We start from the raw sequence: 21,285 nt of genomic DNA, 5'->3' as shown, positions 1-21,285 counted from the left end.
AGACCCGATTCGCAAAGATTCAGGATTTCCAAATCGGCCCCAGCATGCCGGGACCATTTCGCAAACCCCAAATCAAAGATTCCCAAGGCGATTTGTATCGCTTTGGAAAGTTTCGGGTCAAGGGGTTAAAATGCCCCTTTCCATGACACTGCACAGCATCAGGGGCATTTTAATCCCTGAATCAGCTGCTTGACGGGGAGTTCCCTGCCAGATAGCTGAGTCAAGCCGGCAGGGTTAAAATGCCCCTTCCATGGTGCTGCACACTGGCACGGAAAGGGGCATTTTACCCCCGAATCAGCTGCTTGGCAAGGAGTTAGTCAAGCCGGCTGTGCAGAGGCACAGAAAGGGGCATTTTAACCCTGCCGGCTAGACTCGGCTGCCTGGCAGGGAACTTGCTGCCAAGCAGCTGATTTGGGGCTTAAAATGCAGGATAAAGCCTGCAGCCCCGTCGCGTCCTACACCCACTGTGGAAGGGGTCGGAGGAACCCCAGGCTCCTTGTGCAGCAGGCGAATTAAGCGCTTTGTCGTGGGGCTACAAGATAAAGCCTGTAGCCCCATCGCATCCTTTGCCTGCTGCGCAAGGGGTCGGACAATTCCCTGGCCCCTTGCGCAGCAGGCAAATTGAGCACTCCGGTGGGGCTGCAGGCTGATACCTACAGCCCCATCGCTTCCTTTGTCCGTTCTGGAAGGGGTCGGGGGATTCCCTGGCCCTTTGCACAGCGGGCCAAGTAAGCGCTCCATGGCGGGGCTGCAGGATGAAGCTTGCAGTCCCGTCGCATCCTTTGCGCACTGTGAAAGGGGCAGGGGATTCCCTGGCCCCTCCCACAGCGGGCAAATAAAGCACCCAGGACTTCAGGCTTAAGCCTACAGCCCTGCTGCTTCCCTTTGCCCGCAGCACAAGGGCTAGGCAATTCCCTGGGCCTTCTGCACTGGGCCAAGTGAGTGCTTTGTGGTGGGGCTGCAGGCTTAAGCCTACAGCCCCGTCGCTTCCTTCGCCCGCTGCAGAAGGGGCCAGGGGATTCCTACTCACTGCACCAAGTGAGTGAGGATTGGTTTTTAAACTTACACTTTTCTAGCTGCTTGCGAGCGACTAGAAAAGTGTAGGTTTAAACTTCCTGCCCCGCTGTTTTTTTTACCCGTTGGGAACCCCCTCCTCCCCCCATCGGGTGAAGTAAGTGCATGGGCTGGAAGTTTAAAAGCTTTTCGGGGTGCTCCAAATCTTTATGGAGCATACTGAAGCCAGTCAATAAGCAATTTCCAAAGTGGCTTGCTGCTTCAGAAATTGCTTATTTCTGTCTTTTCCCCCCGTTTGGAAATTCCCAAGCAGGAAATCTGATTTTTTTTCCTTGCACACCCCTAGTTACGATCCCTGTCCAAATCAGGTCCCTGAATACCTGTGAATCAGTTTTACCTAAGAACTCCTGGTTGACAGCCCCAGACCAGACCTGAGAACAATGCATTGCATAGTTAGCACAACCTTTTGTGGTATTTAATAGAAGGGGATGCAAAGAAATTGTTATATAATACACTAATTAATATGCTTAATTTGCATAATTATCATTGTGTGCTCTACACAAATTAAGCAACCAAATGAATACGGCAACCCTAGATGAGAGAAAGAGGAGGTGCATCAGAGAACATTTGCAAACTAAAGGTACCCCAGACCTAACATTACTATTGTTTAGCTTGTTTTTCTAGGGCAAAAGGAAAACCAGCTGTACAGTTAGTTCCTCACAGGACAGTTGCAATGGCTTAGGATAGGGAGGCTAGGGGGAAATTGCTGGTCTGGAGACATTAGATAAAAGCAAAAAAAACACAACAATGAGTTGATGGCTGGCTGGCAAACCAATTTAAAATGCAATCTGCAATTCAGATAAAAAGAACGAGAGTAACGTTCACATAGGATTATGCTGACATATAAAAGACAAACAAGAAATCTGGATAATGACAAATTTTGATAATGGGGGTTTTACTGTCTTCCCTTCCCACAGTACCACATTGTTCTTAGTCTCATTAGCAATGGCCAACAATCAAATCAATCAAATGGAGACATGGGTATATTCTGAAAAACAGGAATCATCTCATGAGATTTAAGGCCACAACTTATGCTAGTTGATTTGACCAAAATTAAAAAGTACAGTAAACCCCCAAAGAAGACTGGCCTCAGAAAGACATTGTGCTGTCCTACGTTATATATGAAGAAATATAATCATATTGCCCATTGAACAAACTAAAAAAACAAAAAGGAATATAAAGAACCATGACTTGGAATCTGACCAGTCCTTTCAAACAACTAGAATCTTATGTATAAAATCTTAGAGATTAAACTAATCCATGTTGGAAGAAAGTCAGTTTTCCTGTGTAATGCAATCGATTCTCTTTTCTGAACTGCCAGCAATTTCTGGATTGTAAGAATATTTGGTATTGATTTAACACTTTACCAAAGTCCTCAAAATTCTTTGTACACTCCATGATCTACTACCCTGGTGTTTTAATCACTGTATTTCGTTTGTAATGCGGATCGTGCCCATCTCTAGTTATAAGCCAGGCCCTATGTTCACAGGGGAAATGCACAACTGCAATGGAAGGAAAAGGCCAGGCCACTGGCTTTGTTAGTATAATTCCAGCTACTGACTTCTAATGGGAAAAAATGGAATATTCTGAGGGGTTTATTTTGGCATGTGCAATTTTTAGGTGTGTGCACAAAAATAAAATGCTGTAAATTCGAACTGGCAATACCCTGAATACAGAATTGATTCTCTTGTTCAGTTTGGTAACGTAGCAGAAATTTGGTAAAATTTGGCCATTGTTTCCTATAGGAAAATCAATCTGGGACTATCTGGGAATGCCACCCCCATCCCCCATATTGAAGCAAGGGAATGCCTTGAGCTTGTGGCTGGGGACTGTTGGTTCTGTTCTGTGGTGTTCCGCTCTCCCTAGCTGAACCCAGTCGCCTGGCTGCTGTGAATGATACTGTTTCTGTTGGGTTAAGTTGCAACAGTGTCCCTGGCTTCAGTTTGGTTGGGTGGAATGTCTGTGATTCTCTAATGTGATGTTGGTCCCCTTGGTTCAATTTGGTTTGGGGGTGGGGATTTCATAAATGTGGTGGAACGGGCGCTGGCTCTCAGTCTGGGCAACTGAGCCGCCGTCAATGGCCTGCTAGCCCCGCTATCCACCTCCCACCATCCCTAGTGGGCGTGGCTCACCTTCTTTGTCGCTGCCACCACTCACTGAATTGTACACCGCCTGACTGAGGGGCAGTGAGACCCCTCTGGCTGAATTTCCCTACTGGGAAGTGAATTCCCCAATCTTTGGGTGGGCCCTGGAGAATTGGCAACCCACCAAGGTCTGGCCTGATCAGTTCTCCTGGGCTCCCTCCCTTCCAGTAGCGTGCCAAGTGGGGGAGCTTACGTAGTCAGAGCACCACAAGGTCCTTTATATTCCAAAAAAGTATAATTTAATAACTATATACAGAGCACTATATACAAAGCAGGTAAAGGCACAACACATAGGGGTAGACCCCTGCCCCTGTTCAGAACTCATAGGGCAGAAAATCAAACTGAAGAGAACCGCTGTCTGCTTTCCCTACCACACTGTTCCCTACTCTACCTTAAGGGGGTGGTGGTCTGAGGGAAGGTTCGCCCTTTACTTCCTTTCTGCTGCCTCCCAGACCCTCCACATTTAGGGCCTAGGCAACCAGGTTTCACCCAGCAGCAGGAGCCTCTCCTTCTTCAACCAAGAAGGCGACTCCCTTTTATTTCCTTTCTGCTGCCTTTTATTTCCTTTCTGCTGCCTCCCAGGCCCTCCACATTTAGGGCCTAGGCACCTGGGTTTCACCCAGCAGCAGGAGCCTCACCAAGAAGGAGACTAACTGACATTTTCCCCCTCAGGATCGGCTGAGTCTCTCAATTCCGGCCTCACCCCTTATTTTTCCTGCACTTTCCTGGCCCGGGACAGCTGGGAGTTGTAGTCCAGGAAGAAGGGCATCCCACACCAAGACTCCTGCAGGCCTCTCCTTGGCCCCACAGCCCATCAACCCTCAGGGGGAACATTTCCTCCCCTTTCTTTAAAGACAGATTAACAGCAACGGGCACTCATTTCACCCCTGGAACCATTTCGTTACAGTCCCCTTGGTTCAATTTGGTTTGGGGGTGGGGATTTCATAAAATAAATTCTGCTTGGTTCTTTTAGGCTTTCTCTCAGATGATCTCAGCTTGCATTTGGAAGTGTGTCTTAGCCATGGTAGCCTTAGCTTAGATTGTTTCTGCAGTGGGAGTCAGCTTTGACTTTTTTCCCATAGGAAACAATGGAGTGCCTGGGGGCACCTTCTTTGGGGGCCCACAGAACTGGCCCCCAGTGTCTAACTTCCTGAAACTTGGGGGGTCTTTAGCAAACAGTCGAGGTGGGGCCCCTGCAAATTTGGTGGAGTTTGGTTGAAAAATGCCATCCCCAGCTCCTTAGATATTCCCTATATAGTTTTCCCCATAGGGAATAATGGAGAGTGGCCGGGGGCACCTTCTTTGGGGGCTCATAAAATTGGCCCCTAGGATTCAATCTTCATGAAACTTGGGATTTCTTTAGAGGACAGTCAGGAGTAGGTGCTCTCCATATTTAGTGAAGTTTGGTTGAAAAATGACACTTCCCCCAGCCCACCTGACAGCCTCAGCTTGGTTTTCCTACAGGAAACAATGGCTGAATTTTACCAAATCTGATTCGGTATTCAGTATTTTGATTTAGAATAGCCAGATTCCACTGAATTAGTCAAAATTCTGTATTTTAAACCAAATTTTGAACCAAACTGCACATCCCTGCCCTGAGGCGTTTCCAATCTAAGTTTCTACCATGTGCAAAAAGAGGTTGCCCTTTTGCAACCAATTGCCCTTTTTGAACGAAAGTAGGGTTAAAGCACAATAAAGAAAACAGGATATTGTTTACATGCCTTTAGTCTGCCGAACAGCATTTACTATACACATTTTGGAATTAAAAGGTGGTATTTGACTTGGTTTGCATTGTTACATTCAATGGGAAAATAGTCCATAGCTGTTCTATTTCACCTAGACAATCCAAGAAATAATTGTGTTCTTTTCTGGTAAGCTCCCCTCTCCCTTAGGAAGTCTTACCACCGGAGACCAGTTTTTATCATTCAAATAGCTTACCGTAAGTTCTGGTTTGGTTTTCAAATAGTTGTACATGATATATAGTGCGAGAAGTTGTGTAGACACTTCATCGAAACTTTCTTGTATCATTATCTCAGTAACCACAGCCATAGCGTCTGGAAATTAAACATAGCGTCTGGAAATTAAACAGTATTTTTTTTTAAAAAAAAAATTGGAATGCCAGTTCTGGACTCATAGATACTTCCCACATTATTTGTTTAAAAAGTGAGTATGCTGTTATCTTAAGATGTGTGAAAATAGAGGGCCAGAAGGGGAACTTAGAAAAATACTTGGAAAGATGTCGCTATTTAGCATATATTTCTATCAGAGTCTCATTTTGTGGACTGAAAAACTTGCCCACAATTAAAACAGGAAGTACCACATTAGCTAATTGAGAGATAAGATAATTTTACACTCTAAATCGATGGGTGATCCATGGATTGTGTTACCAAAACCAAATCTGAAACAATTTCAGGCACTCTAATATCTTAAGATCTGTTGTGAACAAGACCTTAGTTGGTAGGGAAGGAACAACATTCCAATCAGCAACAATGCAAAAATGAATGCTAACAGTATCTTTGCCAACCCCTTGTGTGATGCATGGATTGGCTCTAGATGCTTGTAGCTCTAGAACATTTAGGAAAATATGGTAGTTGCTATTGCAAACTACCCAAATATGTAGGAAGAGGACCAAAGATGGCCATATCTGCCGTGTATTTAGAGATCAAGATCTTACCTTTATAATTCCCATCCTTTATAAAACAATCTAACAGTAAATTGAAGGTAAAATTATCTGGAAAAATTCCATATTGCACCTGGGGAGAAAATGCACAGAAATGACAAACATTTGTAAATGCCATCATTCTAGCCTCTCATAAACTTAGATTAGATTATTGAACAAGCCATGAGCCCAGTTGGTTGGGGAGGGCGGACTACAAATTTAAGTAAGTAAGTAAGTAAGTAAGTAAGTAAGTAAGTAAGTAAGTAAGTAAGTAAGTAAGTAAGAAAGAAAGAAAGAAAGAAAGAAAGAAAGAAAGAAAGAAAGAAAGAAAGAAAGAAAGAAAGAAAGAAAGAAAGAAAGAAAGAAAGGCAAGTTTTAAGGCCACCGTGCTTTTCTTTTTCCTTCAGCTGTAACTGGGTGAAAAGGAAGCATGGTGAAGAATATCCTTTCCAGCAAGCTATTTGGCTGTCTCCTCTGGTAAGCATCATGCTGATTAGGCAAGAAGCAAGCAAGAAGCAATTTGCTAGCATGCCTCTCCTACCAGCATCAATATCTAGCAGCTATACCAGCTTCAGATGTATCAAAAACTGGTGCTGGCAGCATGAATTGCCCTGTGCCTCAGTTCCCCATGACAGAACAACAGAGTCATGCTGGTTAACCTCACTGCACCAAGTCTTGTCCTTCAAGACATCATTCTCCTTTTCTTTCATTCCTGGCTAGAGGCTAGGGTACACCAATACAACTTGCTAGCTGCATGTTTGCACATGCATAATTACGCAACCATGTTTTACTTTGTCCTGTTCCAGAAAGCAAAATGGAGTTAGTGTGATGTAGTGTAGCTGCAGAAAGAGCAGGGAGATCTGGGTTCAAACACCCACTCAAACCACGATACTCACTGGGCGAACCTGGCCCATTCCATCTATCTCAGCCTAACCAGGACACAAGGATAAAATGGAGAAACCTCAGAGGCAGTGATGCACATTTGCTTTGGGAGTCAATAGTCTTCCATTTTTACTAATCCCTTGCACTGAGATTCCACAATATGCAATATCCCTTGCATTGAGATTCCACCCTCCTATGAGAGACAGAAAGCCGTAGGTGGAGCCACCTCCTCTTTAGGATGGCCTTTAAAAGTCAGAGAGAGGCCAATAAGGACCGACCAGTCTGGGCTCCAGGCAGCAGAAAAAGAGAAGGACAGGGCTGAATCCCAACCCCCCTCCCTTTTCTACAATCAGGCCTTAAAAAGAGCAGGTAAGCAGCTTGCTGTACAGGGCATCAGATTGGTTAAAGAGAGCCAGACTGTAGAACTTGACAGTTGGTAAAGTTTCCCAAGCTGCAGACATTCTGGAAAAAGGCTATGACCTAGCATCACTTCCTAAACCCTATGAAACTTTTAGCAGCAAGTATCACTTCCTCTGATCACACCTGGCAACAGCACACTATTTCTAACAGATGAGCCAAAGTACATCTCAATATTAAAATCTGTTATGGTGGCCCAGACAAACAAAACTTCAAGATGCATTGCAAAGCTCATGTATCTTTGTGAATACAAAATTGGGATCCAGGGGCAGACATTGCCCATTCCTGTGAGAAGCTCCTCCAGGTTGAGAAGCAAATACCTTACTTGAAGAACACACATTGCTTGCCCAACATTATATATAATCTTAATAAAGAAAAGGACTTGGAAAGATGAAATTGTTAGTATTCCACTGTTAACAAGCAAACTTTGACATGACCTGTCTAAAGTCATGCACTTTTAAGGCTCAGTTATTTCACTGGAAGAAATATAAGCATGTTTTTAACTCATTCTCTGAAATCAATGGGATAATTAATGTTTAGTACTCGCTGAATCAAGTCTATTATTAACTGTGAGCAGAGGACAAAGAAAGATATTTAAAACTCGGTGTCTGGGGGTCAGAAGTGTTTCAAGAAGGATGGATTAATGAAGATCCAAGTTCTTCTCTCTCCCCATAGCAATCCCAGACCTGCTGGACAGTTACCAAAGTGGACCCCGTACTTTCCTTCTTGGGATTAAGGAGAAAAGGGGACTATGCAAACCACAGCTGCAGAGGCAGCTTCTGTTCCTCCCCTTCAAAAAAATGGGCAGGAGGCTACAACTTTGGCCAGGGGACTTGTGGCGCTTTCCTCCCTTCTGTCACGCAATCAACAAAGTGTAAACATGAATCTAGATGAATATCGATTATTGTAGTCATGGATGATGGTCGAGATACGATCTGGATGTCTGATTTTATGTTGTATGTCTTTGAATTATCAATTGAAATAATTGAATTATAAAAACAAAGAGTAAACACAACAAAGAGTAAACACGGTGTTTTTGTTTTCTGCATTTCTACATTTTCCTTCTATTTTTATTGGAAACAAAAGAAAAATACTAACTACTATGAAGATTATCCTCAGCTAACATCTTATGAATGAATCTTTTTTTGGCTGCTGTTGACACTGAGCCCAGCCATTGATTCAGATCTGAGCTGGGCAGAGCCACTGGACTGAATATTTGTTGAATGATCAGCTACACAATCCTTGTAAATTCTCTAACGTGAAGAGCAATCTATAGGAGTTACCTATGCACTGCAGAACTGTATTTCTGAAATACCTGATCAGCTATAGGAGTTTTCTGTGAATTAACCTCATCCCACTGAATTTTAGAACTAAACTTCTGAGAGAATTATCTACAAGAGCCCACTGTTGTTCAATTCAACTTTCCAGGAGTTTTGTAGTTGCATTATTAAATGAATTAACCTTTCTCAAGAGTCTAATGCTTACCATTCTCAACTTTATTATATTTCCAAATTAACAGTCCTTATGAGCCTATCACCAATCTAATTTAATCCTAATGTCTGTGATGATGATATTGTGGTCTGAGCTAACTACCCATAAGAGCCTTATTGTATGTTAGAATTGTTCTGTGAACAAATTAACCATTTGAAGTATTTGTCATCTACCCTTTTTCTCTTTCCTTGGCTTTAACACATTCTATAATTTCTTTAGTGGGATGAATGGCATTATTTTCATGAGCACAACATTTATCAATCTTAATACAGAACTTTATTGATTTTTTAAAACTCTCTCTCCCCTTTCTTGCCTATAGCTCAGCTTCAAAATATTACGTGCAGTTGTTATATGCATTTTGGATATCTGAGGACCAAGATAGGAATTCCATGACTGGAGCTGCCAGCAATTATTTAAAAATTATCAGGAGCATGGTAACCCTCCTGATTGGGGGTGGGTGGGTGGTGGGAGGCATTAAGCCCTCCACGCTGTACAGTTTCCCAACTTGAAATGGCCCAAGGAGCCACTACTTATTCAGTTACTCTTACAGTCATTTAAAAAGTCCATAATAATAATAAAATTTGAAAAGCATCTCATCAAAACATCACCTTATTTTGTATTGTGTACAAGGCTTTGTCCTGTGCACTGAATTTAAGGCACTGCCTGATCCAGGAGTGGATGCTCCAGTCTCTCAAGTAAAAGCAATTAGGACTGTGACGAAACCTATGAGATAATAAAAAACATCGTGCTTCAAAAAGGAATTTGACACCAGAGACATATTGACCTTCCAAGAGGCGCAACCAGATTAAAAACAAGCAGTGTAAAATATTGCAACAGAACAGGTTGGATCCAACCAACTTTTCTGCTGGTGAAAAAGGAAACAGACACCCAAATGGTGGCCCTTTAGCTACCCAAAAAGGCTATGCTGAGAATCATGGGACCTACCTGTACAAAAGCCATGTGGAATGGGAGCTGTAATCAGGTGGAGGATTGGGATAAAAAGCTGTCTGGAACCAACCCTGTTGTTACATCATTATTAACTCATAAAGGATCAAGACCAATTTCATTCATTTGTTCATTTATTTAAATACTTACATCATATTTCTCCCTTTCGGGTTCAAAGCACTTTAGTATCCATTTGATTAATACCATGACACATCAAATACTCCCCACAAAAAGCCTTATACCTACAGCATTCAGAGTTGCATGTATAGCATTCAGAGCTAAATATACTTGCAAACAAAATCAGCCCAGTTGTTACAAAATTTTAGCCTTAACAGGAGACCAAGAAAACTCTGCCAAAAACAAAATCCAGCTAATATTAAGTGAGTTTTAGTGATCTCAACAGGACAGTTAATAAGTCCCACTGTAATTAATCCCAGGTAAATATGGATGGTAGCGAAGTCTAAAATGTTTAACTTTGGTGGGACCAGATTCCTAATTTTTATTTTGTGCTGCTTAGGATCGTTTCACGCATTACAGTCAGCCCATCAATCCTGGTTCTCCAATGGATTAAGCAATATGTTTTCATATTCACTCTTTTAATTTTTAGGTATTCAATCTGAAGACTTAAAGCATACATCTAAAAAGTATAATATGTTGGGAAGCTTCAGAAGAAACCACAGATCTCCAATTAAAATTGCAGACAAACTAAAACATACAAAATGCAAGGCATATTTTTAAAACTGGAGGATTTTTTTATATTTTAATTTTGTTTCAATTTACAAACATACAAGCATACAAACATAAAATATAAACTATGATCATATAGACCCGAAATAACATCTACATAAATTTACATGGAACAAACTTACTTTTAATTTTTCACTTTTATTTAAATATCTTTATTCTATCTTTACTACCTGTCTTCATATCTAATAACATTTTATCAACAAATAACATTTTTGTTTTAAGCTTCTATTATTCTCTATGTTAATTTAATTTTGTTCTTGATTTTCAGCTATATCATTGAAAAAAACTTTCCATTTTTCTTGAAATTCTGAAGTTGGTCTGTTATGAATAAAAGAGGTTAATTTTGCCATTGTCACATATTCATTTAGTTTATTCTTCCATTCATTCAGGTCTGGGCACTTCACTGCTTTTGCTGTAAAAATTACTCTTACCTTCATTACCATATACTTAAATAGTTCACTGTGTATTTTTGTAATCTTACTTGGTAAAAATTTTCAGATCCATTGCGAACTTAAATTTTAATGTCTTTTGGATTTCTTTATGTATCTCTATCTAATATTTTCCTGCTTCCTTACATGTCCACCACATGTGATAAAATGTTGCATTTGTATTCTGACATTTCCAACACTTCTCATTATAGTCTTTATTTGTTTTTGCTATAACTTTGGGGGTAATATACCATCTAAAAACGTTTTATACTTGACATTCAGTAAACTTAATTTCTTTAGTACATAAATTTTCCCACTGACTCGTGTGTATTTTTTCTCTAAAAATTTTCATACATTTTATCATACAGTTTTTTACTTGTTCTGTTTCAGTGTCATACTGCAATAACATTTTATAATTTTTTCCTAATAGGTGTCTTAAATCTCCAGTGATTATTTGTTCAAAGGTGATTTTCCTTCTTAGTCACCCCCTAAAACTGAAGTTATTTCCTGTAATACAGACTCAATTCTGAACGTCACAACTGAGCAACTCCCGCGGCATGGGACGGATTTAAAACCACCTGTTGGTGAAAACGTAGGATAATAGGGTCCTTTGGTAAACAGGAATGTTATTTGCAAGCAATATATTGAAATGGCATAGTAGGCATCTTCCCTTTACACAGTTCCAAAGTATAGGCAATTCCATGCAGGAACTCCTTGGCTCCTTGCAGGCAGATCTCATGTCTGAATGTTTTTTTAAAAAATAAAGCAACGTATATACAAATGGCAGCTAATTCAGTTACAGCAGCAAATGTGGTGTGACAGAGTGTCAGCCTATGATCTGGGAGGCCCAGGTACAAATCCCCTCTCTGCCATGGAAGTTTGCAGGGTGATCTTGGGACAGTCACACAATTTCAGCCTACCTCACTGTAGAAAGTTGTTGGGAGAATAAAATGAAGAAGAGGGAACCATGTGTGCTGCGCCGAGTTGCTCAAGGGTATGGTGGGATACAAACATACTAAGACAGGTCACTTAGACATACACTCTCCCTTGAAAAGGTTCACAGCTTAGGAGTACTGCTTGACAAAGTGGACACCTCAGAAAGCCAGGTGGCTACAGTGGTTCAGACTGCCCTCTTTGGCTGGTACATCAGCCACATCCATTCTTTGCACAGTCAGATCTAGCCACAGTGATCCATGCCTTAATTACATCTTAATTGGACTTTTGCAATGTGCTCTACTTGGGGCTAGCCTTGAAGATGGTTTGGAAACTGCAGCTAGTGTAGAATGCTGTAGCTAGATAGCTGACTGGGGACAGCTACCAGGAACATGAGACCCCCAATATTACAGCAACTACACTGGCTACTGATCCAATTCAAGATGCTGGTTCTATACTTTAAAGCCCTACATGGCTTGGGACCAAAGTAGGTGAAGGATCATCTTCTCCCATACTTGTCTGCCTGGGAGTTAAGATCCAAGGGAGAGGCCCTCCTGACGGTCCCATCAACTGAAGAAGGTCTATTCAGTGGCAGTCCCACGATTGTGGAACAATCTCCCTAGAGAGGTGCACCTAGCCTCCTGTTAGGACAGCTTTATAACATGGGCTGCTGACTCTGGTCTTTCCCACATAGGGCTTTTTCACTGTTTCTGGCCCCATACTAGATTGGTTTCTCTCCAGAGTACTGCATGCACAGTCAAAATACCTTGATTCAGTCTCCAAACTGCTTCCCAGACTTTTTTTCATTCTGCATGGAGAAAGGCTGAATCTACCACAGAACCAATCTTTCCCCAGCTTTTCTGTGACTTTTCTCCCTGTGCACATACCCCAATGTTTTTTTTTTCCCCAGCAAAATCAAACTGCGGCTTTTTTGAATTGGAGAATGTTTTTTTCAGTATGAGGCCTGGCCCTGGTCCTGCTTTTTGCCTTCCTGTGTATCCCCTTGCATCGTGGTTGGCTGAGCAACCAATTCAGTTTTTCTTAATTTTTTATTTTTTAAAAAACACCGTTGCACCATTGTTGTTGTTTCGGAGGGGGGAGAGAACCCTTGCAGCTGATGAGAGGAAAATGGTACAATACGGCTAACAGAAAAACTCTGCAGAGAGCCCTGAATCCCTAATATTTTAAAGTTTCCCTCCAGAATACCTCAGCTAATCAACACACAGAAATGTCATCATTGTTTGTTATGCGTTGTGTATGCATGTTAACCTAGTAAATTGTCTTCTGTCCAGCACAAGGTATGTAGCATGACATTTTGTGCAGGAGTCTCTGTGTTTCCTGCACTTTTCAGTACTGGTAACAAATTAGAAGGCAGAAGTTACATAGTTACAGTTTAATGTCTGACAGAAGTTGGCATGTCAGTTATAGAAGGTATAGAAGGTACATAGTTACCGTTTAAGTTTTCTAGCGCTGAGAAGCTGTCAAAGCCAAAAGTTCCGTTCCATAGGAAAAGGGGAGGGGCAAGGAGTACATCGTCAGCATTGTTACAGTTAAACGGTCATTCTTGGCAACTGCCTTATGTTAGTTGGTTGTACTGTGATTCCTGAACAAAAAAAATCCGTTTACTGAATCTGTCTCTGCCAGATCTGATCGGTGCAGATATTTTTGGGAACAGAAACTGACACCATTCTTTTTTGTCTTTTTATTTATTATTTTTTAAAGAATTTTAAAAATTCTTGCAAGTTTTCTTAGCACAACAACGAACAAAACTGATGTGTTCTCAGCTCACAACAGAAGCAGGGCATTTTTCTTAGTGCAGAAAAAAATAAGCAGACAAACAGTTCGATACCCTCAAATGCGGAATTACAGAGGCCCAAAGCAGATCCAATCCTCATAGACTGAATACCCAGAAAACCCAGTTTAAGTGTGCATATGGAAACATCTGTTTTAACTTGGTTTTTAACTGTGTTTTAATTCTGTTCTTTTTTGATATACAGTATTTATGTTCTTTATAAGCCACTTATAGAGGAAAGGCAGCTAATATTTTAAATAAATAAAATGAAGGAATGACTACAATAACAATAATACTATAATAATTTTATATTATTGTATTAACTGGAATCCGCCCTGAGCCTGCTGATGCGGGGAGGGCGGAATACAAATCGAATAAAACAAACAAACAAACACTTATCATAGGAGATGTTTCAGAATGAGTAAAACAAAATTTGCTATTTATCACTCTTTGTTCCAGAAGTTCAGGGTTGTATGTATGGTTCCCCTTTATTTTCACGAAACTGCAATGGGAGTATAGGATGTCTGGAGTGGAAACCAGAGACTGCCTTTCTTGGGTAGCAGACTGCCCTGCCCCCATCACCCCCTCTGCCTCCTTTCCATCTGAATGGATGGGTTTAGTAAATCACTGCCACCATTTCTGCTAATCTATGAGTTATTTCCCCAAGGACTTTGGGGGTTATTACTCTGGAAGAAGCCAGAGGTCTTTCTCTCCTTCCTCCTTGGTTCCTTCAACTATTTGTCTTTTTGTGGGGACAGAGCAACTAGGATAGTGTGTGAGTCACATATTCACAACTTTCATGGCCAGCAATGCACAGCAGCTGTGTGTGTTTATGTGCCATCAAGTTACAAGACTTACGGCGACTCCAGCAAAGCAAGTGAGAAGGAGTGGTAGTTTGCCTTTGCCACTCTCTGCAGAGTCTTTACTAGGTGGTCGTTCATACAAATACTAACCCTGCTTAGCTTCCAAGATCTGATGAGGTCAGGCTATACCATGCTGCCTTCCCTCCCGATCATCATCATCATCATCATCATCATCATCATCATCATCATCATCGTCGTCGTCGTCGTCGTCGTCATTTCTATTTATAAACCGCCCATCCTCAGGGGCTCGAACAATAATTCGAAAATCAACATACAATAAACAATAATAAAATAAATTAACCAAATACATTAAGGTGCAATGGTGGGGAGAACCCCCCCCCAAAGGTGGGAGACCAACATGGCACCGCCCCCTTCAATCACCAAATGCCTGGCGGAACAGCTCTGTCTTACAGGCCCAGCGGAACGATAATATGTCCCGCTGGGCCCGGGTCTCCATTGACAGAGTGTTCCACCAGGCTGGGGCCAGGACTGAAAAGGCCCTGGCCCTGGTTGAAGTGAGGCGGGCTTCCTTAGGGCTGGGGACCACCAGTAAACATTTATCCGCTGATCAAAGTGGTCTCCAGGGAACATACAGGGAGAGGCGGTCCTAAAGATAGGCCGGTCCCAACCCACTCAAGGCTTTAAAGGTAAGAACCAACACCTTGAACCTGATTCGGAATTCAACTGGAAGCCAGCGCAGCTGGCACAGGACAGGTGTGATATGTGACTGGTAGGATATACTGGTCAGGACCCACGCCGCCGCATTCTGGACTAGTTGTAGTTTCCGGATCAGGCCCAGGGGTAGCCCAGCGAAGAGTGAGTTACAGTAATCTAGCCTGGAGGTGGGGCATCAGGTAAGGGGCAAGTTGCCTGATCTGATGGAGATGGAAAAATGCAGACTTGGCAACTGTCGTGACCTGGGCCTCCATCGATAGGGAGGCATCCAGGAGCACACCCAGACTCTACCACTGGCAAAGTTGCCAGTGATGTCCCATCCAGGGCAGGGAGCTGGATCCCAACATCTGGCAGTCCCCGTCCCAGCTGCAGGACCTCCGTCTTCACCAGGTTCAGTTTCAGCCTGCTCTGTTTCAACCATGCCGTCACATCCTCCAGAGCTCTGGCCAGATTGTCCGGGGCCGTGTCTGGCCGGCCGTCCATCAACAGAAAAAGCTGGGTGTCATCCGTGTATCGAAGACAGCCCAGCCCAAACCTCCGCACCAACTGGGTGAGGGGGCGCATGTAGATGTTAAATAACATCAGGGAGAGTATCGCACACCAAAGGGTGACAGGGCAATAGATCTCCCCTGAGCGCCACCCTCTGTCTCCGACTCTGGAGAAAGGAGACCAGCCACTGTAAGGCTGTCCCCCTAATCCCCACGTCGGCGAGGTGGCTGGCCAACAAGTCATAGTCAACCGTGTCAAACGCTGCTGTGAGATCAAGTAACACAAGCAGCGCCGACCCGCCTTGATCCAGATGCCTGCGAAGGTCATCTGTGAGGGCAACCAAAGCCGTCTCCATCCCATGGCAAGGATGGAAGCCAGACTGGAATGGGTCCAGGACTACAGCATCATTCAGGAATTCCTGCAGTTGTACCGCCACCGCCTGCTCAATCACCTTGCCCAGGAACGGGAGGTTCGACACTGGGTGGTAACTGGATGGGTCGGAGGAGTCAAAAGATAGGAGGGGGTCTGCACCACCGCCTCCTTTAATGCTCCAGGAAAAACCCCAGAGCTCAGGGAGATGTTAACAATGTCCTCCAAATGGTCCCGTAGCCCCTCCAAGGTTGCCTTCACCAGCCAGGATGGGCAGGGATCCAGAGGACAGGTGGTTGGCCTCACCCCCTGCAGGATCCTGTCAACTTCGTCCCAGGAGAGCAGCCTGAAATGATCTGATACAGACCCAGAAGACGGCCAAGGGGTCTCCAGTTCCCTTACTGTATCAACAGTGGGCGGCAGGCCATGGCGAAGGGACAAGATTTTGCCCGCAAAATAGCTCGCAAAAGCCTCACAGCCAATAGTCAAATTAAGAATTTGGCGGTCTCCCTGAGAAAGGGAGACCAAGGACCGAACTGTTTGAAATAATTGAGCCGGGCCTGAGATAGCGGACGCAATGGAAGCAGCAAACAAAAAACCTCTTTGCTGCTTTCACTGCCACCTCATAGGCTTTCATAAACATCCTATAAGATTTTGTTGCCTCTTCATTGTGCCCCCGCCTCCACACTCGCTCTAGTCATCTCAGAGACCGCTTCATCTGGCAAAGCTCCTCAGTGAACCAAGGAGCTACCTGTTTGTGGGCTCGGAGAGGATGGCAGGGCGAAATAACGTCGATGGCTTCAGAAAGTCGGCCATGCCAATCATCCACCAGCTCATCTAACGTATTGCCAGAGGGCATCGGATCCCACAGAGCCGCCTGGAAACCAATTGGATCCATAAGTCTCCGTGAGCGAGGGTAAATCCACGCACTGCCCACCCGGGAAAGGAGTAGCATGCTCAGATGAGCCTTCAGATCAAAGTGATCCGACCATGGCACTGCATCATAGGCACCCAGGACCACCATCATCCCTGCCCCAAAAATCAAATCCAGCTGGTGACCTGCTTGAAGTGTGGGAGCTGAAACAAACTGAGAGAGTCCTAGGGCCGCCATGGAGGACACAAGGTCAATGGCCTGCGTGGAGGCGTCGTCGTCAGCATGGACGTTGAAATCCCCAAGAACCAAACGTCTCGGGAATTCCAAGGCCCAGCCAGCCACCACCTGCAACAGACCAGACAGGGAAGATGCAGGTGCAGTAGGCGGTCGGTACACCATGCATATTGCCAACCTCTCCTCGGCATCCAACGTTAGGCCCACACAATCAATGCCAGTAATTTTGGGGGTGGGGAGTGGTCTGAAGGAGAAAGACTCCCGAATGAGCAAAGCCATGCCTCCCCCCACCTCTTGTCCGGGACTGGTGGAGGACCCTATAACCTGGGGGGGGGGGCTAGTTCTTTCAGAGCAACTGTCTCGCCCTCCCTCACCCAGGTCTTGGTCACACAAGCCAGGTCCACATTCAATGCTGCAAGATAATCTTGCAGCATTTTGGTCTTATTATTTATGGACCTGGCATTGCACAATGCCAGTGTCAGAGAGTGGTTTAATATCCTAGCCCCACAATGAGTATATCTTGGGATGGGACGCAGATTGGAAGGGCACCGAGCCCTACCATGTCTCAATGCCCTTTCCTTCCATAATCTGCTCCCACCACCGTACCTCCCACGCCCCCGGATTACTGGGATCCCCGACTCTGAGCCGGCCTCCTCACCAATGATCATAGTGCTAACCCACCACCCTCCCAAAATCAAAACAATCCACCATTGCCGACTGAGCTACCAAACATGCATAAAACCCCCGATACCCTACCAAATTAACAACATGAACAATACATATAGACTACAATAACTAACACACTTGGTATAAAAACAACGAACAACAGCAAGGCAAGCAGTGCAAGCAGTCCCCTAGCAGCAGCCTTGTAGGCTGGAGCAGGAAGGGGAGGGCCAGGCAGATGGAAAAGCCCAGCCCTTGATGGAAGAAGCTCCCTTGGCAGCAGCAACAGCAGTGCAGGCAAACCTCTGGCAACAGCCTTTGAAGGCTGGAGCAGGAAGGGGCGGGGCCAGGCAGATGGAAAAGCCCAGCCCTTGATGGAAAAGCTCCCTTGGCAGCAGCAACAGCAGTAGCTGAACCATCCATAAATGCGCGCCCGATTCCTGGGATGAGTACTTCATAAATGTCCCAAAGTCCCTGCCCCTTGCACAAAACTGGGATGCACCTAGTCACCTGGCTGGGCAAGGAACCAACCCTAAGCCTTGAATTTTACCTGGGAGATTGCAGGTAGGAAAAGAATGTTTAACATCTTCCAAAAATTTCTATTAGGTACACGGCCACTTGATGGAGTCTCAAACAGAGGGATGCTCTGGGTGTTTCCAAAAACCATAAGGAAACAGATGGTCCTTTATAACAGCAGTAGACAAGACCAAAAGAGATTGACTGACCAAGGTCACCTAGCAATCTCTATAGCCTCCAGGGTCTCACACTGACACAGAAACTAGCTAGGTTTCAGAAAGATATACAAAGATTTAACAACTAAGCATTCCTTGTTTATTGATTTCTGAAGTAAGTATTCAGAACAGACTAAATAGATCAGTTTTTGCCACTGTTCTAGCATTACGTATTATACTAATTATACATGATTACATGTTTTGAAAATTTCCATGTAGGAATTGTGAAATCCATGAAGTAACTCTAGGTCAGGGTTAACAAGGGTTCTAGAACATATAATACATTCACATCAACACTCAAAAGATTACACAGCCAGGTGAAATACAACAGCAGTTTAAAAGAGCAATACAGATTCAGAAAATAATTACGGCAACATAAGCAGTGAACATGAAGATCAGAGCAAGGAGAGAAAAATAAAACAAGAATAGGTTAGAAGCCTGGGAAAGGAAAAATGTTTTCATCTGGTGACTAAAACAAGCAGGCTGAGAAAATGTTGATGAGGAGGGCATCCCTTAAACAAGGCAACAGGGAGAGGGTTATAACTTAGTGACGGAGCATTTGCTTTGCATGCAGCAAGTCCAGGCTTCAGTCCTTGACTTTTGCAGTTAAAGGATCTCAGCTGGCAGGTGCTGGGAAAGACCTTTCGAGGTCCTGAGCTGCTGCCAGCCGGAGGTAACAGTACTGAGGTGGATCTAATTGTCTGACCGTATATGGCAACTTCATAGGTTCGTAAACCCTTGAAAAAGCCTTATGTCTGACAGTCAATCATCTAATTCCAGAAAGGAGGAGCGCACTGAAAAAGACCTCTCCAGATCTTAACTGACAAGATGGAGTACATGGGAGCAGATGACGTCAAAGCTCAATTCATATGTGAAATGTTATGTTGTGGCTAGGGGTGTGAACTAAAAAAAAAAAAAAGCTCAGGAAATCCAGACCTGTGTTCCGGGGATCCCAATCCCCCCCTCCCCCAGTCTTCCTGACATCCTGGAAAGTTTCTCTGATTCGGTCAAGACAGATCAGAGAATCCCAGATTTATTCAGCCATTACTATGGGAAAAACTTTTGGGTGTTATCCTGGGGTGGGGGTGGGGGGACTTTTCAAGCAAACTCCACCAAACTTGCAGGGAACCTACTCTTGACTGTCCTCTAAAGACTCTCCAAAGTTTCAGGAATTTTGGACACCAGGATTAAATTCTATGGGCTTCTTAAGAAGGTGCCCCTGCCACTCCATTGATTTCTATTGGGGAAACATTCCAAGCAGGCTCTCAGGCAGAAACACACATGGGCAAGTCTGCCAGTAGCCAAAGGCACGCTCCCAAATGCAAGAGGAAACCCAACAGAACCAAACTTAAACAAGGGAATGGATGGAATCGTCCCCAGAAGCAAAGTGAATCAAGGGAACCAACATCAAACCAGAGAATCGTGTCAAAACAGACAATTCCACCCAAACCAAACGGACACTGCTGCAACTTAGCCCAACTGAACCACTGTCACTCCCAGAAGCCAGGCAGACAAGGAGTGCTCCTGCATGGACTGGCCATTCACTGTCCCCGGTCTGCTTCACTCCCCCTTCCCTCCTGGAGAAAAAGTGAAAGAAGCCCAGGAAGTGACCAGCCAGAGGCTGATTTATTATAACAACAGCAGCAGCATTCGATTTATATACCGCCCTTCAGGACAGCCTAACACCCACTCAGAGCAGTTTACAAAGTGTGTTATTATTATCCTCATGACAATTACTCTGTGAGGTGGGTGCAGCTGAGAGCGCTCTGAGAGAGCTGTGACTGACCCAAGGTCACCCAGCTCGCTTCAAGCGGAGGAGTGGGGAATTAAACCTGGTTCTCCAGATTAGAGTCCCGTTGCTCTTAACTACTACATCAAACTGGCAGACTTATCCAGGTTTACTGGGGGGTTGGATCCAGGTTTCCAGCCCAGATCTAGGATTCTCTGATTTAATTTGGCAAAGCCAGATTTAGCTAGATTGGCAAAAGTCCAGCTTTCTTCCTGAATCTGCACTGCACACCCCGAGATGCGTCTGCCAGCAAAAAGATTTCTTTTTGGTTATGATCAATGGAGCAGTGGTGACACAGACAAGCATTGCTTAAGACAGAAGAGCAGTTCTCTATGTGACCAGTTTGAATGGAAAAATGCTTCTCCTCTCCCATGTTTTCATTGTAAAGTAGGATCCAACAACTTTAGAGGATCTTGCTGACAGTCACAAAGCACAGAATAGTGCTCTAACAGCTTTGCTTTTAGTCTTTCAAAGACAATCTATGGAAAATCAAAAGACAAAACCTCCTGGCATGAAATCTGGTAAATCAAAGTTGTGGCCCAGGGGAAATCAGCGCATACTAGGAAAACAAGTCCAAAAAACACACCACCTACGGAAGTGTTGAAACACCACAAGGTTTTAGGGCAACCCAATTATGCTGTAGTGAGCACAAGCGGTTTGCAAACTGGGAACTGAAAAAGGAAATGTTGATTTATGTTGTAGAAAAACATACAATTATCTGAAGTGCTCTAACTCTTTTTCACAAACTCTCAGGCCCTTACTGTGCTCCTCAAGGGCAGTATTTTACAGCAGACTGGGTGGGGTGCTTGCTCAAAGATGGAAGTGGAATATTTGAAGTTTTGTCTTATTTGCTGTGAAAGCACCACAACAGTTTGCGGGGAAAATAAATGGCATAGAAAGCCTACTGGTTGTTGACATGCAGAAACAACAAGGGTGTGTGCGCTAAACTTCTTCCTTGACTTACAGACTGAAGCTCCTAAGACACAAGCAATCTGAGACCAGCCAGCAGTGAGCATCATGACATCTAAACCTCCGTGAGCACTGGCCTGTACCTCTTCCTGCAGAACATCAGAGGGAATGAACAAT

The 21,285-nt window shown here is 44.0% G+C and overlaps 1 protein-coding gene across 1 annotated transcript in view; it reads right to left on the bottom strand.

Moving 5' to 3' along the window:
* MRPS27 (mitochondrial ribosomal protein S27) overlaps positions 1 to 21,285 on the bottom strand; it is a 78,094-nt gene that overhangs the window by 9,810 nt on the left and 46,999 nt on the right. Inside the window, exons 5-7 of the mRNA XM_054986776.1 lie at positions 9,276 to 9,390; positions 5,893 to 5,971; positions 5,157 to 5,272 (exon numbers count right to left, since the gene is read on the bottom strand). Coding sequence (XP_054842751.1) covers positions 5,157 to 5,272; positions 5,893 to 5,971; positions 9,276 to 9,390 — 310 coding nt within the window. The remainder of the gene's footprint in view (positions 1 to 5,156; positions 5,273 to 5,892; positions 5,972 to 9,275; positions 9,391 to 21,285) is intronic.

Source organism: Eublepharis macularius, chromosome 8 (genome assembly GCF_028583425.1).
Source record: "Eublepharis macularius isolate TG4126 chromosome 8, MPM_Emac_v1.0, whole genome shotgun sequence".
Lineage (NCBI taxonomy): Eukaryota > Metazoa > Chordata > Lepidosauria > Squamata > Eublepharidae > Eublepharis > Eublepharis macularius.
This window is presented reverse-complemented; position numbering and strand designations above follow the sequence as displayed.